The 23,350-nt window shown below is 41.8% G+C and overlaps 1 protein-coding gene across 9 annotated transcripts in view; it reads right to left on the reverse strand.

Moving 5' to 3' along the window:
• The window catches only part of DOCK10 (dedicator of cytokinesis 10), a 159,664-nt gene that overhangs the window by 126,848 nt on the left and 9,466 nt on the right, over nt 1–23,350 (reverse strand). For 3 of the 9 annotated variants that reach the window (XM_061365174.1, XM_061365176.1, XM_061365180.1), the window contains exon 1: nt 4,295–4,599. The exons of 3 other annotated variants lie outside the window; for them this stretch is intronic. In XM_061365174.1, coding sequence (XP_061221158.1) covers nt 4,295–4,459 — 165 coding nt within the window. In that variant the 5' untranslated portion in view covers nt 4,460–4,599. Of the gene's footprint in view, nt 1–4,294; nt 4,600–23,350 lie in introns of those variants that run through there. 3 more of the 9 variants (XM_061365182.1, XM_061365173.1, XM_061365175.1) reach the window with 2 other exon arrangements.

Below are 23,350 nucleotides of genomic sequence, written 5' to 3' on the forward strand. Positions count from 1 at the left end.
AACGGAACTCATGGAATGTAATTCTGGAGGTAAAGGTTAGTATTAGATGAGGAAAAATTCTCAAAGCCATGCTTTTATTGTTTCTACTGCCTTTAGAAGGCTAAAATGACATTTACAAACTAAGTGACCTGAGAAGCAGCCAGGGCAGCACCCCAGCCTCACCTGTATGCCACAGCAGAGCTGTCATCCTGCGCCTGTGCAACAAAGCAGGGTCTCTTACTACTTCTGCAACTGGAAGGAGTAGAGAAAATCCCTGCAAGCTGTTTTTTTCAGAGATGAAAAACTAACTAGAGAGGTATTGTCACCTCACTGTGTTCAAGCTGACACATCAGTTCAAGTTACGGTATTTTATTCAAAATGCAAAACACGTTACCACATTTTTGTGTGTCTGGTTACAGCAAGGGCAGGGAGGTTGGGGTAGACAGGAGGATTGCAGCCTCAAACATCACCCTCTGCTCTTATCTTCTACACAAATCTCAGCTGCCACAGTTCAAAATAAATCACATGAAAGAAAACGATGACCTACTAGATAAAGCTCAACTTCAAGTCACAAGTTCAAAATGAAAAGCATCATCCTAAACATTAGTGTCCCGACTCCAAACACCAAACAGTACCACATAACCCCATGTACTAAATTTTCTTCCTTCATGCATCTTCCTCTTCTCCTTTTTCTTGCAGAAACAGTCATTTGCATTCACTCTACGTAAGTTTTCAGTATCTCAAACCTCACCATCTCATGAACTCATGTTGAAAACCAGCTCTTACAGACATACTCTTAAAGGTACAGAAAACAAGCAAATGCAGAGTCACTGAGCACATTAGATGCACAAGTTGAATCAGTTAGAGGTTGTTTGGATACTTTGCATGTATCTGGCAACTCCGAGGACTGTGTCCAAGACATGACAACACACAATTTTGTCACTGACAAGAATTTCCCAGTTTTGTCTTTCTAATATCTCTCCCTGCTCCACAGATCCAGCCAAGATCTAAACCTGATTATTAATCTGTCTTGCCCAAGGATAAAGCCAGATTTCTAAACTAATAAACTGAAAAGGAGGGGGAAAGAAAAATAATCTGTGAATAAACACATCAGTCTTTCTGCAAGGCCTAGAATGCTAGAAATACCTGCTGTGATGCCTAAAGGTTTCATACTGTGATTAGTAGGTAGTTGTTAAGCAATAGCTGGAGGCTATATTCGGGCTTTTTCCCTTTCTTTTCTCATGGAGTGCACCCACAGCATCTCCTACTTGGAGTGCCACTAGCAAAAGCACAATTCCTAGGAGAATATCCTACAAGGATGCTCCCCTTCAGGGATTAACAAAGGAAAATGGGGCACATCTATAAAGCTGTATACTTACTTGAAGTATTTTAGGGTAGACTGGTGCTCTCTCTGCCTTGGGATTGCTTTCTGCATCAAGGCAACATTGAGTTTTTTACTTTTGCTTCATGTGGGGCAGACGAACTTGCAAGAACTTGCAGCAGAGCCTGGGGACTTAGAAATGCCATTCCAAAAGGTGGCACAGTTTATCTCCTGAATTCAGTACCAAATACTAATACTCTCAGTAAGCAGCTTATTGCCAGTGGCACACAAGCTATGAAGAACCATATTATCTAAAGGCATGAATATATGAAGTGTGAGATCTTCAGCTGACAGGAGGCCACAGCCTCTGACAAGCACATCCAGGCATGTCAGTATATTTCAGATGCTCTGCATTTTAGGATTTCCGCACCTCTGCTCTTCAGGCACCCCAATCACTCACTGCCTCAGACATGAAAACTCAGTAATCTTGTTGGGACCACTTTAGCTCTTGGCATCTGCACAATATGCATAATGACATTTTGAACTAAGCACTCTTTCACTTGTCTACATAGTTGTATTCACTGTATTATCCAGACATAAAGTTCAATAATCTACAACAGACCAAGGGGGAAAATACCTATTAGGACCATAACATATTTTATTAAGGTTCAGTAGCCTCCAGCCCTCTTTATCATGCTGCTCTTTCAAGTAACATGAATTCTGGTGGAAACAGGGCCATCCTTTTCTGCTGCCTAAGTACTCTGAAGCAGTGCTTTCTTCTCAACTTGCCAGGTCCCCACATCATTACTAAGCCTAACTGCAAAGCTCAATGGCAAATTATCTCAGATAGTTACATAATTAACTGCTTGTAAATGAAAAGACACAGTAATAATACACATTCAGAAGACAAAGAAGGATGTGTGAGCCGTTCCCTGCCCAGACGCTTTCCTCTTAAGTGCCTGCCCTGCACCTACACCAGCCTCGTGACAGGGCCAAACCACTCCTCCTCCTCCTCTCAAAGGGGAGAAAATGACCCCACAGTTCTCCTGGGGAAGACCAGCATTTTGACAGGACAAATACCAGGGCATTAACTGTTGCTTCAGAAAACAAAGCCCCTGTTGGCACAATGGGTGGATGTGTTTGAGATGAGGAGGGGATCCCTGAAAGCCCACATCCAGCTCAAGGAATGGACCATCTGACCAGCTGACTCCCATTTGGGTATTGCCATCTCTGCAAGGTGGTGGACCTTCCACAGCTCCCTCTATGCTGCAGTAAAGCCTCACTTCTCTGAGAGCCCGTGGACCTTTGCTGTAGTTCTCGGAGCCTGTTCTAGAAGGATTTAGCACACAAGGAACTGTAACTCAAGCTGCGGATAACTGTGTCTGGTTATGGGGAGATTGGTACATTGTTTGCTGCCACAACACCCAAGACTATCCTTTTCTGCCAAGGACCTAAGCAAGTTGCACAGATGATCCATACTCGGACATGATGCAATTTCTTCCAGGCCCTTCTCACTCCATTATGCTTGAAATTACTACCAGGAAGGAGAAAGTCATTTGCTTAAATATTGTTGAGGTCATTTATTTAACCATTACACGGAGAAAAAAACCCAACAAAACTCAAAAAAAAAGTTTGCCTCACACATACTGGATTTTAAAGCAAAAGAATCATAGAATCGTAGAACAGTTAGAGTTGGAAAGGACCTTAAGATTATCCAGTTCCAATCCCCATGGGAAAGAAGATTAAACATCAGCTTCACAATGATGAAATCCACCCCCTTCCTCCTTATGACCATTAGCCTCCCCCATACAGTGGCTAACACCATCAGCTGATACAAAAAGCACCACTTGGATTGGGTACTAGCTACTATAGTTGCCATGACTGCATCACACACCACTCTTTGGGCAGCAATGCTCTATTCAAACCATTGATAGATCTCATGACAGCTATTAAATTCTCCTATGTTACCATCACCCACTTCGAACTACACGCCCTCTGTGATACAGCTGGTGTATCAGAGGGATGAACTTTGGATTTCACCATAACGTACTTTATACCTAAAATTAAAAGAATAAGTAAATCTCTACACTTGAATGATACACGCAAGTGTCCCGACAAACTGGCAAAACCACTATTTGCAGTGTCTTGGTAAAATCATTATCAAGTGAGAGTCACACAGTACCAAATCATTGCCACCTTGGATTTAAGCCACTCCAGGGTTCTGGAAATGCTCACTGTATTTGGCAAAGGGCAGTGGTAACTAAGCAGTAAGTGTACTCCTCATTCTGAAACAGTGATTTATAATGAGAAACAACCCTGTCACTTATTCCTAATAAGCCTACAATGATTATTATATTTCCACCACAAAATAAAAATTGTCCAATTTCATTCAGAAAGAAAATGACTCTTGAAGACCAAAAGCCTTTCAAAGCCTCCCTTCATTAAAGACTGGAGGCAAGTCACTACACTGGAAAGCAGTGATCCAGCAAACATTTTACTGCTGCAAACAGTTCACAGGAAAAATATAAGAGTTTATTTGCATATAACTTGATATAAATTCTAACAACATCTTGGGTGAAAGGGTTTTTTTGTCTTGCTTTGTTTGGCTTTTGGGTTTGTTTTTGTTTTTATGATGAACAGACTTAGTAAACATTTCCTAAGCTGTCTGCTGTTTGGAATTCCAAGTCTGAAATAAAACATAACCACATTACCAGCTCCAGTGTTGCCTGTTTCACAAATAGCGACAAACGCCACCACCAACTAAGTAACAGAACATTTACTTTATAGAGAGCCTCTGTATAGTTAGTTCTGAGATTCACCTATAAAGTAAGATTCCAGTTCTGTTTGACAGAGACAGCAAATCTACCAGCAAAGTAACATACAAATAGCCTGGCAATGCTCTCTCTCTACGACATACACAGAGGAAAAAAATAATCACGTTAACATCTGTAACAGTAATTCTCCTGCATCTCTGCTGATTAAAGTATACTGTACCATTATGATGAGAGTCCTGGGTCTGCTCATTTCATCATCACTATCCAGCGGGAGGATTTCATGTGACAACTCCTCTCGCCGTCGTCGCCTGCAGATATGTGGACAGTTCCTCTGTACCACAGAACGAAAGGCTTGGAGCAGAACAATGCTGGCAGCACAACCCATATCTGCATCCTGAAGCCTACAAAATAACTTCTATGTTTATGCTATGTTTGAAAAACAGTGGCTCCTTGTCCCTGAAAACAGCCTACAGTGCAGCTGCAGCCAGCTCGCGCTCCAATCACTTCCTTGAGCTCTGATCATCTGATCACAACCAAATAGCTTGGATGCAGATAGAGGAAAGATTTGATCCACTGGAACTGAAGCACACGCAATATTACGATGCTTTTCTCTCCCTCTCCCTCTCCCTCCCTTTCTGCTTCTGAATACACACGAGAAAACGTGCTCCCTCTCTTGTACAATCAGCTGCCTCCTCTGATTCCAGTTTCATGGAACTGAAAGTATTAAAATTCCTAGTTCAAAAGAGACAGCTGTTCATTAAACACACACAGAGGCATCCACAACAACTGCCAGGATCAGTTTAAATACCTTTTTTAAACAGTTGTATGTAGCAAAATAGCAAATATCTGGAAATTTATTAGCTCTCATCATCTTTTTAAAATACTTTGCCTTAGGGTGTTTTACCACAAAAAAAAAAAAAAAAGAGAGACATATTTAAGCTCACTGAAGGATCTGTTTAATCTTTTAATTTCTTGCAGTTTCCTGAAGCACAGAGAGCTCATTTGAGTTGTAAATGTAACAAGTGGGTAACAAGAAATTAAAAAATCTAATGCAGAAATGCGGACTGTTTCATCCAGCTCATGCTAAAATAGCTGGGGCTCAATGAGAAACAGCAGTGTGCAGTTCTGAAATGCCTTTCAATAGTGTAGTTGTTGTGTGTTCCCACATATGCGTGCCTTCTGCAGAGCAATACATTTTTACATCTACATAGTACGCTTGTGTTGAGAAGGGTCCCTGCTGACGGGGTCTCCCACTGAACCAAACGCTGATGACCTTCCAAGAAGGGTGAGAGGAAAGAAGTTTAGTGCTTTACCAATCGGGATCCAGGCAGCAAGAATCAGCTGCCGATCAGGCAGTCAGCAGAAACAACTTGCCTTCCTGGCTCCTGCCTGACAAGTCATTCAAATAGCAGGCAAGGATGCTTAGCAATCACATGACTGACCTGGAAACACAGCAAGCATTAATGGTAGAGTGTGTAAGATAATAGCACTTGAGAGGAAGTTAGCACTAAAAATATCTACAGAAAATGGATTTCTCTTACACATTAGGAAAACTAAGAATTTCCAATAGGGTTTCCAGAGAAGCTGCTTTTAAGCTAATATGTGTAACTTTATTATACATGCACTAAAAACTGTATTTACCTTGCATCAAAAGGCTTTTGATTTCTAATGAAGGCCATGAAAGTTTTGGCATCAATTCCCATGGGGACATAAGCAACCTTATAATGTCTGCTAATGAGATCTTTGTAAATAATACTCCTCCTCACAATCTCAATCAGGAATTGCACTGAAAACATTCCATGGAAATACTTTATTTTGAGCTTGATTACGGCTTAATTGCTCAGCTATCTGGCAAAAGACATCATTTTAATTAAAGCATTTTCCAGAAAAATCTAAATCTTTTAAATTTGTCCTTTGAAAGCAACAAACTCACTGCCATTATTTCTTACCTTTGTTTCTTTAGAGTAAAGTGCTTTGAGGGCATACAGAAAATATTTAGCAGCACCGGTAGGCAGAACACAAGCTCACCCACAGATCTGCCAATGGACTCACCTGGCTCTTCCCCTTGGATCTCACCAGGCACAGACTTCACACAATTACATGATGTTCCTGCCTATCCACCAGCACACCCTGCAGAGGGGCCTCGTATCATGCTTGTTAGTTTGGCTTCTCTAATGCAATTACAAGAGTGCAGTGGCACAGCTGGGTAATTTCTGCACCAAATCAGCAATCCCGCCTGCTGTCGCTGCTATTGTTTATGTTTTCATCAGTCCCCTGCCTACTCCAGAATTGCGACTGACACTTTGGCCACACAAAAGATGCACTTGGCAGCTGGGAGACCTACATTCCTACTGATTCCAGCAGCAGCAATATGGGCCTGGATAATGTCTGTTGCTGGCTGTTAGGGCAACTGCTCTGCTACCTTGGGGGGTTCTAATGCATCTCCCGTCTGTCTGTACAGCATCTTCTTTTACTCACCCAGCATTCAGCTGAGAGAGCTGGCAGGGGTTTTATGAAATTTGGTTTCCATAGCAGAGCTCAACTCTGCTGCATGCGTGCGTGCACACATACATGGAACAGCACCCCAGGGCTTGCCCCAAAGCTTTGCTTCACTCTCAGAGAAGAATCCCATCCATTTCAGTGGTCTTTGGATTGAACTATTCACTGTCAGTGGCCCAAGTGATTTCATTACAATTATTTGTAATTAAGTTATTATTAGATACAAGTAGGAATGACATAATCTAGGCATTTCATCTCTTGGGAGAGAAAGATGACACTTAGTCCAAAAAAACGTAAATAAGCCAAAGCCAGCTAAAAGTAGCCTCCAGGCCTGGATCACAATTCAAGAACTGAAAAAGCAGCAATGGCACAGGGGAAAAGAAACCACTGAAGAGCTAAAACCCCCTTTCTGTTTTAAGACAATTTCACAGAAGCATGAGCTACCACTGGAAAGTGCCTGGACAGACACACAGTACCAACAGCCTTGTTTTTCAAATTCAGGGATTTTAGTATACAGTATGTTTATATATCAACTATCAACAGTGTTAGCCACGTTTACAGTCAAGCATCAAGCACTATTTTGTATTAATTAGCACTTTAATCCAGACACTGAATTCAGTGAAACCTCCTGGAAGCAAAATACTCCTTTGTATAAGCAATTCCTGAATTCCCCATTACAAAGACTTTGGCAACCAGTTAGGCTAATGAGTATCCACATTGGAAGCCATCCATCTTCTGCCCACTCTCACTCCATTCTTAACCACCACTCATTTCAGCTGTGCTAAGTATCCGTGTTAACACCGGCATGATGGTTTACAGGAACAGGCTGGGAAGCAGACCACTAAAAGGTACCTCAATGGAAAAACAACAACAAAGAATTGGAGAGGCAAAACAGTTGTTTTAACCCAGATGACTTCAGTGACCCAGTCCTTGGCAACTCCAAGGGCTGGGTCTGTGCAGCAGTAAAGCTGTGCAAGAGCAGAAGTGGGTCTCATTTGCCATGTCTTACAAAGTCTGTGCTAAGAAAGCAGGGTTCAGAGGCATCCTTGAGCTGACAGTTACCCATTGTCTGGCCTCAGCTTCCACATGAAACAGATGCCATCTCTGCAAATGGACAGTCAGGGCCTGAAGAGGTAAACTGTCTCTAGCAGGCAGTGTGCAGCAGAGAGCAAACCCCTTCTCTTCCAAGCCCTGAGTTATTTCTCTTCTGCAATTTTCCTGCACTTCTGTTTCTGCACACCGCAAGACTTTCTAAAGGTGCTACCAAACATTTTCTAACACTCCTATTTCACACCTCCTTAGCACACTACATTAAAAAAGTTTGTTTCCTTCCCCCAGCTTTCTATATTCCATTAATGTTCCTTTCTCTTTGTGACATCTGAATTCATGTCATCTGAATAAACAGGACCTATTGGTCCTATTATATATATATTATACCTATTGGTATGCTGGTCTTCAGCTGAGGGTTTCAAACAGGAAGAGAGAAAGGCAGTTCTTGGAGAAGATCCTTTAGTAAGAAGGTGACTTTCCAAATGAAACACTGATTCTTCCCTCCAGCCCTGGATGGGGCTGCATTCTCCTCAGGCAAGGAGAACGGCTGCAGGTCTGAATCTTCTGCCCACCTGTCAAGATGGCATGCACCCTTCTCCAGAAGATGAGCCCTCCTCCCCAAGATGTGCTTGTGTGACACGCACTGAGAAGTTACACAGAAGCTTTTGAAGCATGACGATCCTAAAGCAGCAATGGTGGGTGACTGCAGGAGCCATCCACAAAAACAGGAACGCCCCTAGGACTGCTTACAACAGTCTGTTCAGTCTGGCCCACAGAAGGCCCAAGCCATCAACAGGAACTAAAAACAGCATGACAGTACAAATAACAAGAGCATCATTGTTACAGATAACACTCATGCCACCATTATGACTTACTAAAGGATGCTCGAGTATCCAGCCAAGCAAGGTACTCGCTATTATAAATCAGATTTATACAAGCTTACTGTCACAGAGCAACCTGTTGGCATTCTGAAACTGGCTCACAGGACCATTTACCTAAACTTTAACTGGTTAATAAACTGGCAAAACAATGTCCATTCACTGAAAATCCTTCATCAGAGATAGTGCAAAACTTTGCCAGGTGAGCTATTTCCCTTGCATAACTCAATCAGAAATAGCTTGGGATGGTTCTAGTCCAGGTGATGTTCTGGTACACACTGACACGCACAGCACTTGGCTGAGCACATCTGGAGTTAGACCCCCCTGCAAGTCCTGACTGTTTTAAAGCATGAAAGGTTCTCTTGGAAGAGTAGAGCAAGTCATTCATTATCTCCAGGATATTCTATGTGAGTCACTATTCAGCATACATCATTCTGGGACAGATGATGAGCAGCTCCCAACAACACATAAGCAACATGGCCAGTGGCTGTCACCCGCAGTTCTACACATAGACCCATAGTTATGGTAAGAAATCTGTTAAGGTGTAGCCTATACAATTAGCAGGCAAGCACTTCCAGCAAGATAAAACAAAACTACAGTCTCTGCCTTGACAGAGATTAGGGTCACTCACATTTTGGTGTGTTACTGTGTCATCTCTGCACATTATCCCACATCACCCTTCCAAAACAAAAATAGCTGATAGACATAACCTTCTTAGAAAAGGGAATTTCCCTCAGAGACAAAGGTCCTTGTCTCCAGTATTTGTTTTCATAAAGACCTGGAAGCAGAGGAAAAGGAAAGCAGAGGGAGAAAAATGTACACAAGTTTGAAAGTCTTTCTTCAAGCTTTGCTACTTCAAAACACACTGTGGAATCCTAAGCCTCCAAGGAATCAGCATTGAAACCCAGATCAGACAGATGAAGTGCTCCAAGAGGTAGTCTTCATGGCAGTCTGCTTGGTGACAGAAGCCTTTACTAATGTGCCTGTTTCCTTAGACATCTTATGCCTGAAGAATAGTACAAGCTTAGATCAACCAAACTTTAACCAACACAGCAGACACCACATTACAGTGGCACATCTCACTGCCACAGAGGCAGCATTTCCAATACTAGCTGCTGTTCGCTGTCTACTTCCCAGTTGCTAGTGGAGGTCTGGGAGACCATGAGACTCTATCTTGAGGAGCTGCCCTGTTTTCTCTTCCAACACAGTTATGTACCAAAGCTTGCACATCCAGCTCGGTGGCCTACAAGAGACTGTGCAGTGTCAGGTTGAAGCAGTGCCATTACATGCTTTGAGGAAGGGGGGAAAAAGAAAGCTTTAAAGCATAAAGGATGATCACACACCTATCTCAAAGAAAATTTATGCACTCACAGTTGCTAAAAAACATAAATAACATCTGTGACTTTCACTCATAACATAGCCTCTTGCAGTCATTTAAAAACATTCAAGCACTGTATTTCAAAGCATTGCCTCAAAATAGTTAACTGTAAGAAACGCTAAGGTTTCAGTGTTTCTAACAGTCAGACGTACACAGGCTTTGTATTTCTTTAGTTTCCACCTGCTGCTCCTCAGTGACTTGGGAAAGCAGGCATTTACTGCAGTAACTGGTCAGTACAGCTCCTGAATGACACACAGCTTTTTTTTTTTTTGTCTTGAAATTTTATTTCCTTCTCATGAACTGGCCTTGATCAACACACGCAATTCTTACCTCTACTAAATTACAGTCAGTGCATGCTGCCTAATGAGTAGCATATGATTATAGCTATACAAGAGGAGTTTAAATCATTGAACTACCTCATTTTTCTTCTTCTTATCTTACAGCAACAATGCTTAACATCAGTGCAACATCCCCAGTGAGTGCTGCCACAAAACCCGCTGCAATGTCACTTGGCTACAAGGCGGAGTGCAGAAAGTGAGTGTATGGCACCCTCTAGGGAGTAGTACATGAAAGACAAATCCACCTCCACACTCGGCTTTCCTCACTGGGTACGAGAAGTAACGCACTTCAAGTAACTGTGTTTATAAAATCTTCTCTTTACATTAGGGGGAAAACAAAGAGAAAAAAATAATAAAAATCAATGGTACTATTCAAACCCTTTAAAAAATTAGTCAGATGTTCTTCACCACAGCTAGGGAGACAGCACAAAGAAGGGCTGCAGGATTAGGATTGCTGTTTGTCTCACCTTTCAAAACACTGCATGGTTCACACTGACTGATGAGTTACGCAGAGACTTTACCTTTAAAAACAAAGAAGCAACCACCTGAAAGCTGCCTCTGCAGCACAGTGCTATATGCGGCACCGAAAGAGGGAGCAGTTTACGAGAACGTGTGTCTGCTCAAAGAGCAGCGTCGCGCAGACCCTGGCTGTGTGTGCTATCCGTACCGCAGGGTGCTCAACCTGGGATCCATACCCAGAACACGGAGCACAGCAAGGGCTGTACAACTGCAGACAAGGGCCTGCTGGACAAGCGGTAAGCTCATGGAGCTTATGCTGCAAAACATGTTCTTACAACTCTGCAGTTTCTTGACTTAACCTGCTGAAAATGGAAACCATGATGTATGGGCATGGGGGGAAATAAAGGTCTGACAACCACAGAAACAGGTTCTCAGTGACTGTGTGTGCTAATGCTTTTCTCAACATCGCTTTTCTCTTTCATGTTGATGATGGAAAGTATTATAGTCAAGTTGAGGGGTTTGCTCTTAATTACTACCACACTGTGCGTGGCCAAAATGCAGAGGTTTTCCTCTTAGATCCCACAGCAGTTATTAATGGCAACAACATATTGCAACCATTTAGCAAACAAGGAAACAGAGACAAAATGATAAAAAAGACTGAAGTAAGAACTTGCAACAGGCCAGTGACAGAAGTTAACCCTAAAGGGGTTTCTCAAATTATTATCCTCATTAAAAAAAAAAAAAAAAGTGAAATAAACATATAACTTGCATGCAAATAGTGGACACAACCTTATTTCCAACTCTGATGAGTGATTTCTCATTTTGACAAGTAGTTTTCCACAATTAAAAGACTCCCCGAGATCAATGGGATTATTGTCCAGTCTTAGACTAAGCAAAATGGGAGAATGGTAGTGTACAGGCAGCCACTTCAGTGGCTTCTGGATCTAGCACTTATTATTCTAAAGAGTTGTGGTTTCTTTCAACATCTAACAATAAAAATAAGTATTTAACTTCACACCAGGAAAAATTACAACTTCTAAGGCAAATGTTTGTTTTTTAAGAGAACTTTCATTGTGACATAAAACTAGAGGAGCATTAGCTGGAGCTACCCAAATTCATCCTTTCTCTGGCACAGTGTTAAACAAAAACCATGTACTAAGATAAACTTTGGGAATATTTTTCACCATAATTTACAAATAAGGCTGGGCTCACGCTTTTGAAGAGAAGAGTTTACAAATAAGCCACAACAGAAAATAACAGGAACTGCCCCATTGGCTCCCGTAAAGAACTGGTAGAAAATTATTACCCTCTTTCAGAAAGATGCACGTTCAACTTGCACACAACCTCTTACACAGCATTATCAGCAGCTGGTCCTGAAGTTCCAAAAGAATTCCACTTCACCAACCCAATGGGAGAGAGTCTGAAAACCAAAACTGGCATGGAGAAAAAAGAAAAACAAAACCCAAAACCAACCAAACCCACGAGCATGTATTTACTCCAATTTATTATTTATTGTGACAGATGTTACAGCTGTTACAAGTCTGTTACCTTGTCGAGGTCCAAGATTTCTGTAACGTGCAAAATACTCCGAACACTTTTGTCTAGATTTTTCACAAATTAAAGAGTGAGGCACACTCAGCTACATGGAAAGTGACTGTTCCTGCACAAGAGCAAGTTCATTTTCCATTTGCTACCCTGGCACCAGCCCTTTCACTTACAGAGATACTGCAAAGAGAAATGAGCAGCTCCAGGGATCTGAGAGGAATGTCCCTCAGCCCGTTCTCCCAGTGGCACACTGCATGATTCTAACAGAAGTCATTGTCCACTAATGAGGTTTTAAGAATAATGTGGGTTTGGGTGAGGTGTTGTTTGTACAGCAATGTTCTCTATGTTAAATGTCCTGAATACGAGTTGAATAGCACAGTGGTTTGATGAACTACCTCTTCTCCTCTAAAATGTGATCAAAACCCTACCAACCTACCAAAGACCTGCTGCAGAAACTCTCACTGACAGCAACACACTTTGGACAAGAGCCACAAAAATCTATTTCACTGACATCTATCACCAAGTGTGCAATCTAGTCTCTATTCCTTGTCACAATCCAAAATTAGGACTTTCCAAATACAGGCTAGAAATACAAACCAAGAACAAACAGAGAGACCAGAGTTACTTTCAAAAAGACACCACCCAAATCTGGAGTAAAGCATAATATTAGGACAGTGATATCTTATTAGAAAAAGCATTTTATTCCAATCTGCCTCCAGCCCAAGCCAATGACACCTTCCTACTTGCAACCCAGCTAAGAACAGGTAACAAAAAATAGAACTGCTTTGTAACCAGAATACATGCAGCCTCTAGCTCTTTGAAAGCACGTTTCTTTTTTAGCAGACAAGAGAGCCTGCAAGGGAAGGTATCTCTTGGCTTGTTCCTATCTACCCATACACTCCTTTACTTTCCAAACAACTAATTTGAGTAGGAAAATATGCACATTTGAGGTAGGAGTTTAAATGAGATAAATTAATTCTTCCTTTTAATGTTTCTCATATTGTGTAACAAAGAAAAACATTAACTGTTTACCATCAAGAAGCAGTGGAACTGTATACTAAATGAATGGGTCAGGCTTCATGCACAAATCCTAACTACTTACACGAGACACAGGCATCACCAGATAAGCTAGAGAAGCAGGATTCTATCAATTGCATGTGAACACAGGGTAAAAACAGTTAGAGAGCTAGAGTGTGGCACTTGGTGGCAGCCCGCATGCCGAGGAACAGCCACAGGCAAGATGGAGAAGACACAAGACTTTTCTCTGTCCCTTCACTGGTACTCTGAATTCCACACACACAATTTCACCAGCTCTGCATACCTGCATGCTCAGTGTCTACCAGGAATCACAGTAACTTTTTCCCCAGCACATCACTGCGTCTTATGCAGAGACAGTTAACTTAGAGAGCATCTCCCCCTAGGTCGCAGCTTTCCAGAACAGTCTCCTATTCTTTAGTATGTCAGCATTTATAACCTGGGTTACACTGGCTCATCTCCTGCCTCCCAGTTTTGGTATCTTTCTTCTTTCTCCCAGAAACCAGACTGATAGGGCAAGAGTACTGTCCAACACCTTCTGCCTGCATCAAACTATGCATGTGATAGCGATCAGCAGCAAATCCCACCTGGCTCTGCACATGCTGTTCATAGGAGGCTTTAGGATTTTCAAGCCAAGAAACCCCTTTCCAGTCTCCTTCACAAGAACAATGAGCTGTCCCAGGGAGTCAGGAGTTTAGCTGTGTAAAGCATTCCAGGTGAATGTAATAAATTCTTAATTCAAAACATCAAATGTCTTGAAGAGTTTCTACTGCAAGCTGGGAGTTCAGCAGGTGAAAATAAAGGGGGAAGAGCTGGAAGCAGTGGCCAGTGCCAAAATGATCAACTACTAATATGACATTGCTGTGAGCACAATTCCATGTAGATATAAAGCAAGGTGTCTCTAGCAAAGGGTGATGTGTCTGGTTCTCAGATACCAAGGACAAGTCCACTGCCACACTGGATTGAGTTCTGTGCAATATCACCAAGACAGACTGAAGCTGGAGGAGATGTGAGGAAATGCTGGGAAAATTTCATTTGTCCATGCTTAAGAAATGATGGCATAAGGAAAATCTTGCCGACCTGTATCGTACCTAGCAGTAGGCTATAGAGCAGACACTCTTGGAGATACACTGGCAGAGGATGAGACACAGGGAACAGAATACAATGAGGCAAATTCCAATTAAATACAATACGTTTTCACCATGAAGGGCAGTCAAATACTGGAACAGGGCACCACAGGAACTGTGGGTTCTCCATCCTTGTAGAGTGCCAACACTTGACTAGACAAGGGCTTGAGCAACCTCATTTAGTTGGAATTGCTTTGGGGAGGGAGCTGGAATTGACAACCACGAGAAGTTTCATCCAAACTAAGTTATTCCATGACTGTGTAAGAACACAGCTTGTTCAGCCGAGCAAACCAGAGCCTGAATTTGTGCCCTGTCTGGGAGAGCAGTAAACACAACGGAAGCGGAAGAGCTGCTTAAGCCAAAGGCTAACACAAAGACAAGAACAAGAAGCTACAAACTGGCCATTTAGGCCATTACAAATTCACTTTGCAGAAGGCTCTGTTTCTAACCTAACAGAAACGAGCAAAAGAGGCTCCCAATCAGGCTTCTTTCAACTCCAAGTCAGCTGTATAATCCCTCTTTATTATTTCAAGGCAATTTCACTTTGAGGCAGGCTTCATATGCAGAGAGTTCAGCCAGGAGCAAGGAAGCAAAGGGAACAATCTCATTCAATTTCCAAGCATAAGCTTCTACAGCTGCAAAGTGGAAAACGAGGCACAAAATGTGGATAAAGTAAGAAAAGAAATGCAAAGTAAAATTTGTACATACAGGGGCCAGCAAAAACTGTGTTGTCTCAGGTGCTGGTGTCCCATCACCTCACTCCCCCAAACAGAGCAGCTGCAGAGGTATCATTTTACCTGACAGGAAAGATCCCACAAGAAGAATACGGATTATTTCCACAAGCAGTATAATAATGTGGCTTCATTCTTTTTCACCTTAGTAGGGCCAAGAATCCAATGGCTGTTTTTCCCAAAATAAAGGAACTAGAAATCAGGACCCTGAAGCATTTTCAGGCTAAAAATATTAAGGAAGGGATTTGTTTTTCTTTTGTTTGGTGGTGTTTTTAAAGATTGCTCAAAACAAACCCCTAAACCTGATAGGTCCAGGGGGAGCAAACAAAGCAGCCTTTCCCTGTCTGATCATGTCATATATAGCCTAACCATGATACTTCTGGGGCTAAAGCACACAGGACAAAACATGAATTTCTACACAGAAATCCACCTACGCAGAATCCTGCTGGCATAAACATCAGCCTCTACAAGAGAAGCCATTTTACACAAATGGGATCTGTAGGTGTCTCAGGCCAGCTACTATCATACAACAGAAGTTATTATCTTAATTACAATGGGGTTTTCATTAGCCCCAAAACATTTCCTTTCTTAGCACACCTAGAACCTCATATCCCCACTCCTTTTATACTAACTAAAAAGTCCAAGTTGCATAACAGAGCAGGGAGACCACCCATATAACAGCATGAAAAACCCACAAGGTCTCTCAGATCAACAGTCCTCAGTGTGATGTCATAACCCTTTCAGAGAGGATACACCTGGAACAACTGATACCCAGCTCCTATGCTACCTCTCATGCCCCATCTAACCACAGTTTTTCCCTTATCACCATGGAAAAGAGAAAGCACCCCAAAAGACAAAACAACAAAACACACCCTGCACTTCTTAGAAATTATCTTGGTTTTTTTACAGCACAATAATGTGGTCACTATATCAGACCAAGTAACAGCTATTTTAGCATCTAATGAGCTACATTGTGGTGTTCTGTCCCCTGGACAGCTTTTCTGTGCAACATGTGTTTTTCATTTCATGTCTCTTGTCAGGGTTTCACTCCCTTTCTTTTACATGAACTCCAGAAGAGAACAAAATCATACAAAACCCCAAAATAACAAACCTGTGTTGCTGGTATCAATTAGCATTCACATCCACAAGGGTCTTTATTCTACTAAGTACAAAATTAGCAAAACCAGCCCAACTACAAGTTGTTTGGTCTGTGTTTGTTAAGCTGTAACACAGTCTCTAAAAACATATGTCTTCTGATTGGTATTTCAGGGAAAAAAATCTTTAGAAGAATAATATTTTGATTAGTAACATGTGTGTTTTGAAAGATTAAAACTGAAGTCCAAAGGAGATTAAAATACGGGTAGAAACTATGAGCTACATACACGTATATGCAAAGAGTTTTCATTCTCACTGGCTGAAATGTCTGGTTGCAAGTCATTTGTTTTTATTATTAAAGTCTTAATCATAGCTGCTGTGGAGCTGTTTTATTTTTCAATTAACTGATATTGATAAAAAAATCCTTTTCTTGTAGGACCATTTCAGACTTTACTGAAAAAAACAAAAACAAAACCAAAAAGCTTATCTAGTACATAAGAGAATTGATGTCATTCTCTATTTTATCATGACACATCCCAAAAGAACTTCCAAGGGATCCTAGTAGTTTTACGCAGTACCCAAACATTGACCTCTTCTTTATTTAGTCTTCCAGGACTTTTCAACGCCAACAGGAAACACAGAACAAAGCAGTCAGACAGTGCTTTTCAAGAATTAGCCATTATTTACACTTACAAACGTACTGATTCATTTCAGGGAAGCAGGCAGTTCTCCCATTGTGCTGAACATGCAATTACAGATTTAAATAGATGACCCACTTCCTTGACCACCCCCTTGTTCTTTTGCTGGCAGCTGGGCATCCAACAGGCTTAGGTTCCTAAGCAGCTCCAGCTGAAAAAGTGCAAATGCACAAGTAAATAATTTCAATGTTACAGACTGCATGTTGGAACTGTAACCCTGAAGATTGTTTCATTGTTTTTTAAGCAAGTTGTCTGCGCTGCCAAAGCTTTCATTAGAGCATGTTATATCCAACTGCATACATGATGATACATAGATACCCTTCAAAGAGACTCCCTTGCAACTTTCAACCCCATTCTCAACTTAAAATCTGTGTGGAAATTAAGACACTGAGATAGCAACTGTTCATTTCTGCTGAAATTTACTGCAAAATGTAATTAGTGCTCTAATTAAATCAAAGTCAGAAGTTAATGATCATGCATCACTTTGTATGTAACATTACAATGATTTCATGGTAACACAGAGCTGCAGACAACAGAAGAGCTCTCACCTTGCTGTCAGTTATGCTTTTGTCAAGCAGCTGAGCAAATTAGAAACAGCTACATCTAAATAAAGGCATATATGCACAAACAAACACACACTGTCACACTTAAGGCAGACTTGGTTACAATTGCTCATTCTCATTTATCAGCGTCTTACTCTTGATGAAGTAAAGCTAAATTCAACCTGACTACTCTTCACAAAAGATCAGGTTGGCAATCTACTGAGGAGACCACTGAGGCAGATTGTTGGTGGCGTATGTTAGCACTGGGAAATGGAAGCCACAGCATTTCAAGTGAGACATCCAGAGAATGTGTCTCCACCCATCACAAGCTTATCAGCAGATCTCACCACTCCGTAGCACCCTTTGGCTTTCAAATCTCAAGTATCAAAATCCGATTCAAACAAAACCCACAAGCTTGAATGCAAGCCATAAAAGACTGCTGCGCTCTTGTAGGAGGTACTACACTAAGTAGACATCCTGCTGAACCAGTGTTTACATGACAATCACCCAAGAGAAACAGACATGGTGAAAGGTTAAGGGAGTTCACCTCTATCTTGGTACTGATGGTACCTGTGGGACTCTGGATAGCACTTGCTCAGAGTTTAAAGAGACTAGGGTACAATTCATCTCAAGAAAGTAATGGAGAAGACTGAGACACCATCCTACTCCAAATGTAGATTCACCTGGTGATGTAGGAAGCACATCATCAAATGGCACTACAACTATCATTTGATATAGGACTGCTACGGAACCCAGCATCTCCCTATGATTAGTACACAGTTTAGCCTTCTCCAGCCCACTTTTTAGCCCAGTATAGCCTAGCCCAGCCTCCTTTAGCCCCATGAAACCCAGTTTGGCCCAATTCAGACCAGTACAGCTCAGTTTAGCCCACTCCAGTGCAATTAAGCCCAGCAAACAACCGTTTAGCCCAGTCCTGCCCATTTGGCCCAGTTCAGACCTGTCCAGCCTACTTTACCCCAGTCCAGCCCAACTAAGCCCAGCCAAGAACAGTTCAGCCCACTTTAGCTCAGTTGAGCTCAGTCCAGCACAGCACAGCTCAGTTTAGCCCAGCTCAGATCACTCCAACCCAGATCAGCCTGGCCCAAACCTAATCCTGCTTTCAAACTTGATTATGCAGACAGACATCTCAAGGCATTACACTGCAATCAAAAGAATTAATGGGAAATGATGTAAATTTTTAACCAGAAAATGTCTGTTATTGTCTGCCCCACTGTAGCAGCAAATGTTGACGCCAAGACAGGTTAATATTTATGAGAAAGCTAACAGAACAAACAGCACAGGAAACAGTGTTTCCTGCCTAACTGTCTAAAAGCAGTCATACCATTAGCACTTCCATTTTGATAGTTTTTACTACTCTTATCTTGTAGACAGACATAAAACCCTAAAATATCTCTTCAGCTGAGCCCCTGATAACATCAACAAAAAGTATCATTTCTTAGCCACGGATCAATTTCATTTATTTTTTAACAAGACAAAGAAGAGTATTTTAAAATTGTCCTTGGCAGCTAGTGACAGCAGGATCTGTTTGATATGCTGCTTCTGGAAACAGCACGAGCTTGAATACAGGCTAAAAGAATGAGACCACTGTAATTTTGCTTCAGCTTTTTTTTTGCAATTAAGTGAACAAAATCACAAGCTGTCTATTACTTCCATGTATTTTTCTTCAAGGAAGGAAAAGCTCTTCATAAACAAGAATTAGAGGAGAACGGTGTGCTCACGTCCTTGGCTTTTGGTACTGAAGACACTCCTCTCAATGAGGTACCCCCTGAGGCACAGCGGTGTCAGTACATGAAGTTGTTAAATCAAAACCTAGCATTTAACTGGACTTAAGTTAGAAAAAAACAACCAACCAAAAATCAAAGAACACATGGAAACACATACCCACCCTCACACCTGCCCCAGAGAATAGCTAAAGAAACACAAACAGGCAGATTTCCAATCAGCTCCAGGTATTAGTGAGCCAAAGGTTCACCCTCAACAGCCACAACTGAAAGACAAGGGAAAATATTACCTTCTTGCCCCTAAATATTCCCATTTAGTACCATTTACCTACTGTAGCATTACATGAAAAATACCTAGTTCCACTGATTCAAGCCTCCAAGAAAATAAAGAGGGAGGTAGGAGGGGGAGAGTGAGAGAAAAAAAAAAGGGTGGGGAAGAGGAAACACATGAGAGGAAATTCAGATTTCTTTTCATTTCTTTAGTTGTAATTCCTGTAACTCTTGCACTTTAAACTATTAATAGCCACACATAAAGAACTTCTTGTTTTTAAAAGTCCCATCCTTTTAACTGCCAGCAGTGAGTGGATATTTGTCCCTTTGCACCTCAGCTGGTTTTGGGGAGCAAAATGGTAAGGCCCACTTTGCTACTGTTCCTTGACAGCAATCTTCCTCTTATCATCACTCTTAAAGAACATCTGCTTTCAGCTCTGCGCTGGTAACACAACCAAGGCTTACCAAATGCAATGCAAACTATGCCAGATGGATTCAAGAGCTGCTGCTGGAATGATGTTAGACGCAGTTACCTCAGCTGAAGCCATGGGTGAGCTCCCACATTAAGACCAGCCCCTTGTTGCTGCAGCATACAGGGTTTATACCTCAGTTTTTCAAGCTCCAATTAGAATAAATTTGCTGACTCCCATTCTTTATCACACAACCATTTCCCCAAAATAAAGAAACTCATGTTTTCAAATCTGAATTCCTGCCAGATCCTTTAAGCTCAGGAGGTGGGCTCTTCTAAGAGACACACTGGGAAACAGCGGTAAGAAAAAGAAACCCAGAAGAGTCAGGGCACCATGACCAAGTATAGCTGCCCTTATGGCTTTGTTCTAGCACATCTCAGTGTCCATCATCGTGGAATTTAAATGCCAGGTATCTCTGCTTAAAAGCCCCAAACTCAAGCATGCCGCCCTATTCCAAGGAATCAGATGTTAGCCCTGGCAGCTACCTATTTACTTAAGCCTATTTAAAAACTATGTATAAATCTATTGATACATTCATCACACATCAAAACATTGTGCTGAAGAGGGGATTGCTGGTACAGAAATTCTTTACAGAAAAAGACATAGCAGAGAGGTTCTTCTCTCAAGAACAGTCACTACCTATTATTTGGATTATATTTTATGTAACGAACAGTCACTCAAACAGCAGTTACCTATACAAAACCATTTGTTTAATGTAAAACTTTACACTAAAGCTAGGAGAGAGGATTATTACTAAACCCAAAGCCTTTACACTGACAGTATGGGGGTTAGAGGCAGGGCTATACAGAACACAGGATAGCTGTTGAAGAGAAGGCCTGTTTGGTGAAAAGAAGGAACAGAGACACTATCAATTTGAACAATTAGCAAGGAGGATTCCTGGAAGAAGTGGGTTTTAAGATGGTGTGGATGGCAAGCAAAGATAGGGTGCCTGACAAACAGCTGACACACTGTTCTCTGCATACAGAGAGGCATTAAGAGAGACTCGAAGACAAGTGGGAGGAAGACACAAAGAATAACAAAGACTGAGGACTGGAAGGGAGGAGGTCAGCAAAGCAGGGAGTCTGTAAATATGAGAATGAAGAAATTAGAGTAAGATAATGTTTAAAGTACAACATGCACGCCATGCCTCGTCAATTTGAAGGGTTCTCTTTGCAAGAACTTCAAAAAGCAAGAGATGAACCTCATCGAGGCATGTCAGTTATTGTGTCCTGCTGCACTACAGTTCATACTGCTTACTGCAATGCAAGTAACTTGTAACTTCCACTTGGAATTGGTCTGCAAATGGTTACCCCCTACCCTTTCTGGAGAAAGAATAGATGGAAGGCAAAAGGTATTTTATTGCCAACATCCACAGAAAACTGGAACCATCATTTCTCCATGGAGAAAAATCATCCCATCTTCTTCCATTTCCCAAATGAACAAACTGAAACCACTTTTATTTGGTGTGTTTCATGAGCTCCAATTTTTTTCCAAACCCTACAGAAGCAAGTGAATGCTTGAGTATGTATTTGAAATATAGAAGGAGCAGGAAGTTTCTCAAAGACACCTGAAGAAAAGGTATTATCTACCTAGACTGCAACTTTTTGTGTACACCAGGGGTTTCTAATATTGCAGCTAAACCACAAGTTATTATTTGATCAGGAAGAAGATAAGCTAAATTTCTGCTCAAGTATGTCCTGAATATCCATTTGGTAAGTTCTCCTAATCAACCTCCAGCACAGTTGTCATTGATTCTTGAGAAGCTATGAGGATAAATTCATGCAGCACTGAAGAGACTAGTATTATTCAATTCTACTTAATGGTCAATGACTTACCTTCCACCAGTGTTTGCAGTTTTAGCTGTTAAATGAAACAGGGTCAACAGAACAGAAGCACCATGCAATCACACAGCTCAAAGAGAAAAACAACTGTTCCTCATGTAAAAGGCAACTGATGCTTAAAGTGAGATGCGAGCTTTGGAGCAGGCAGGTGCTTTTCAGTAACTTGCTTTCAGATGAGAGCTGTGTATGGTATTTCACTTCTGCACTGTTACTCTTCAGCCACTGCTGGAAGCCCACCTGCTACACATGAATGGAAGGAAGAAAGTGTGCCTATATACTGACACTGAAGACATGATAGCCCAGCATGTAGTTTAACATGCATTGCAAATATGTGAATACAAAAGCCACAGCCCACATAATATTCTGGAATAAATATCAAAGTCTGCTCTTTACTGCTTTTAATACTTACTCAGTACTCTCTTTCTCTCTGAAAGCAGAATCAGAGGTGTGACCCAGGACTTGTTTTCCTGAGGTCTTTCCTGCCAATGTATGGTTGTTCTGTACTATGCACTCTCCCGTATTTTGTTCAGCATAGCTTGAAAGTTCAAAGCCATAAAACAGTTCCATCCTAAGGATGTCCATGTGTTGGCCCCTGAACCACTTTCAAGACTGGAGATTACTTTTGAGGCTCTTCTAACTAACAGAAAAGGGGAGGGGGAGGGAAACCCAAAGCCAGGAAAAAGGCTGTACACATCTATCTTCAAAAAGAGACCGATATTGTTACAAATACCGCAAGTTAATTTATGGCCTGTGAAATGCAACAGAGGCATTCCTAACAAAAGACATCAAGCCTGGCATGTGCCATGGTACTTGCACAGCAATGGAGAAAGCGCTTTCAGTGGATGGACTCCAAAGATTATTTATTATCTAAACCAGCACAGTCCAACCAAGAGCCCCCAAGGCCAACTTCAGACCATCACTTTCACTCTAAGAAACTCAACAAGCTCTGACTACTTTCTCTTGCGGCTGCTCACAACATGGAAATGAGTGCTGTATTTGCTTCCAAAAGGGAAAGAACAAGGATATGCAGGACTGGCATCCTTCTCTCCCTCAAACTGCACATACATTTTATGCAGTACTGGGGCATAAGCAACCTTTTCCTTTCTCTGTTCTGCTGACTTTTGGCTTGGACTCTCAACCAGGGCAGCCAGAGCTTGCACAAGGCTAAAAGAGCAAGGCAGCAGGGAGTAGAGAGAGGATAAGGAGGAAGAAGCAACAAGTGTCTCACAGCAGAAGAAAGTGATGGGAAAAGTAGTTCCAGGGTTAGAAGCCACTGAGGCTCTGTTACATACAATAGCAGTCCTCTCCCTGCCTCTCATGTCCCTTCTCCCAGAATACTTGTTCTGTCATGCACTTTAGGGGTCATTATCATTTGCAGACAAGAGCATCACAATGTGTTCATTCCCCTACCTCCCAGCTGCAGCAGCACCCAAGCACACCTACAGTGCAGAGTCAGGAGCCTGCGTGGGCCAGGATGAAGACACCTGCTCTTGCTCAAACACTCCACAAGGGAATAGAAGGTACCAAATTTCTTCCCCACCCCACTCCCCATCAAGTACTTGCACACAAGTATCAAAA

Source organism: Neopsephotus bourkii, unplaced genomic scaffold (genome assembly GCF_033783945.1).
Source record: "Neopsephotus bourkii isolate Nb327-2 ecotype Australia unplaced genomic scaffold, CSIRO-AGI_Nbou_v1 NB_1279, whole genome shotgun sequence".
NCBI lineage: Eukaryota > Metazoa > Chordata > Aves > Psittaciformes > Psittacidae > Neopsephotus > Neopsephotus bourkii.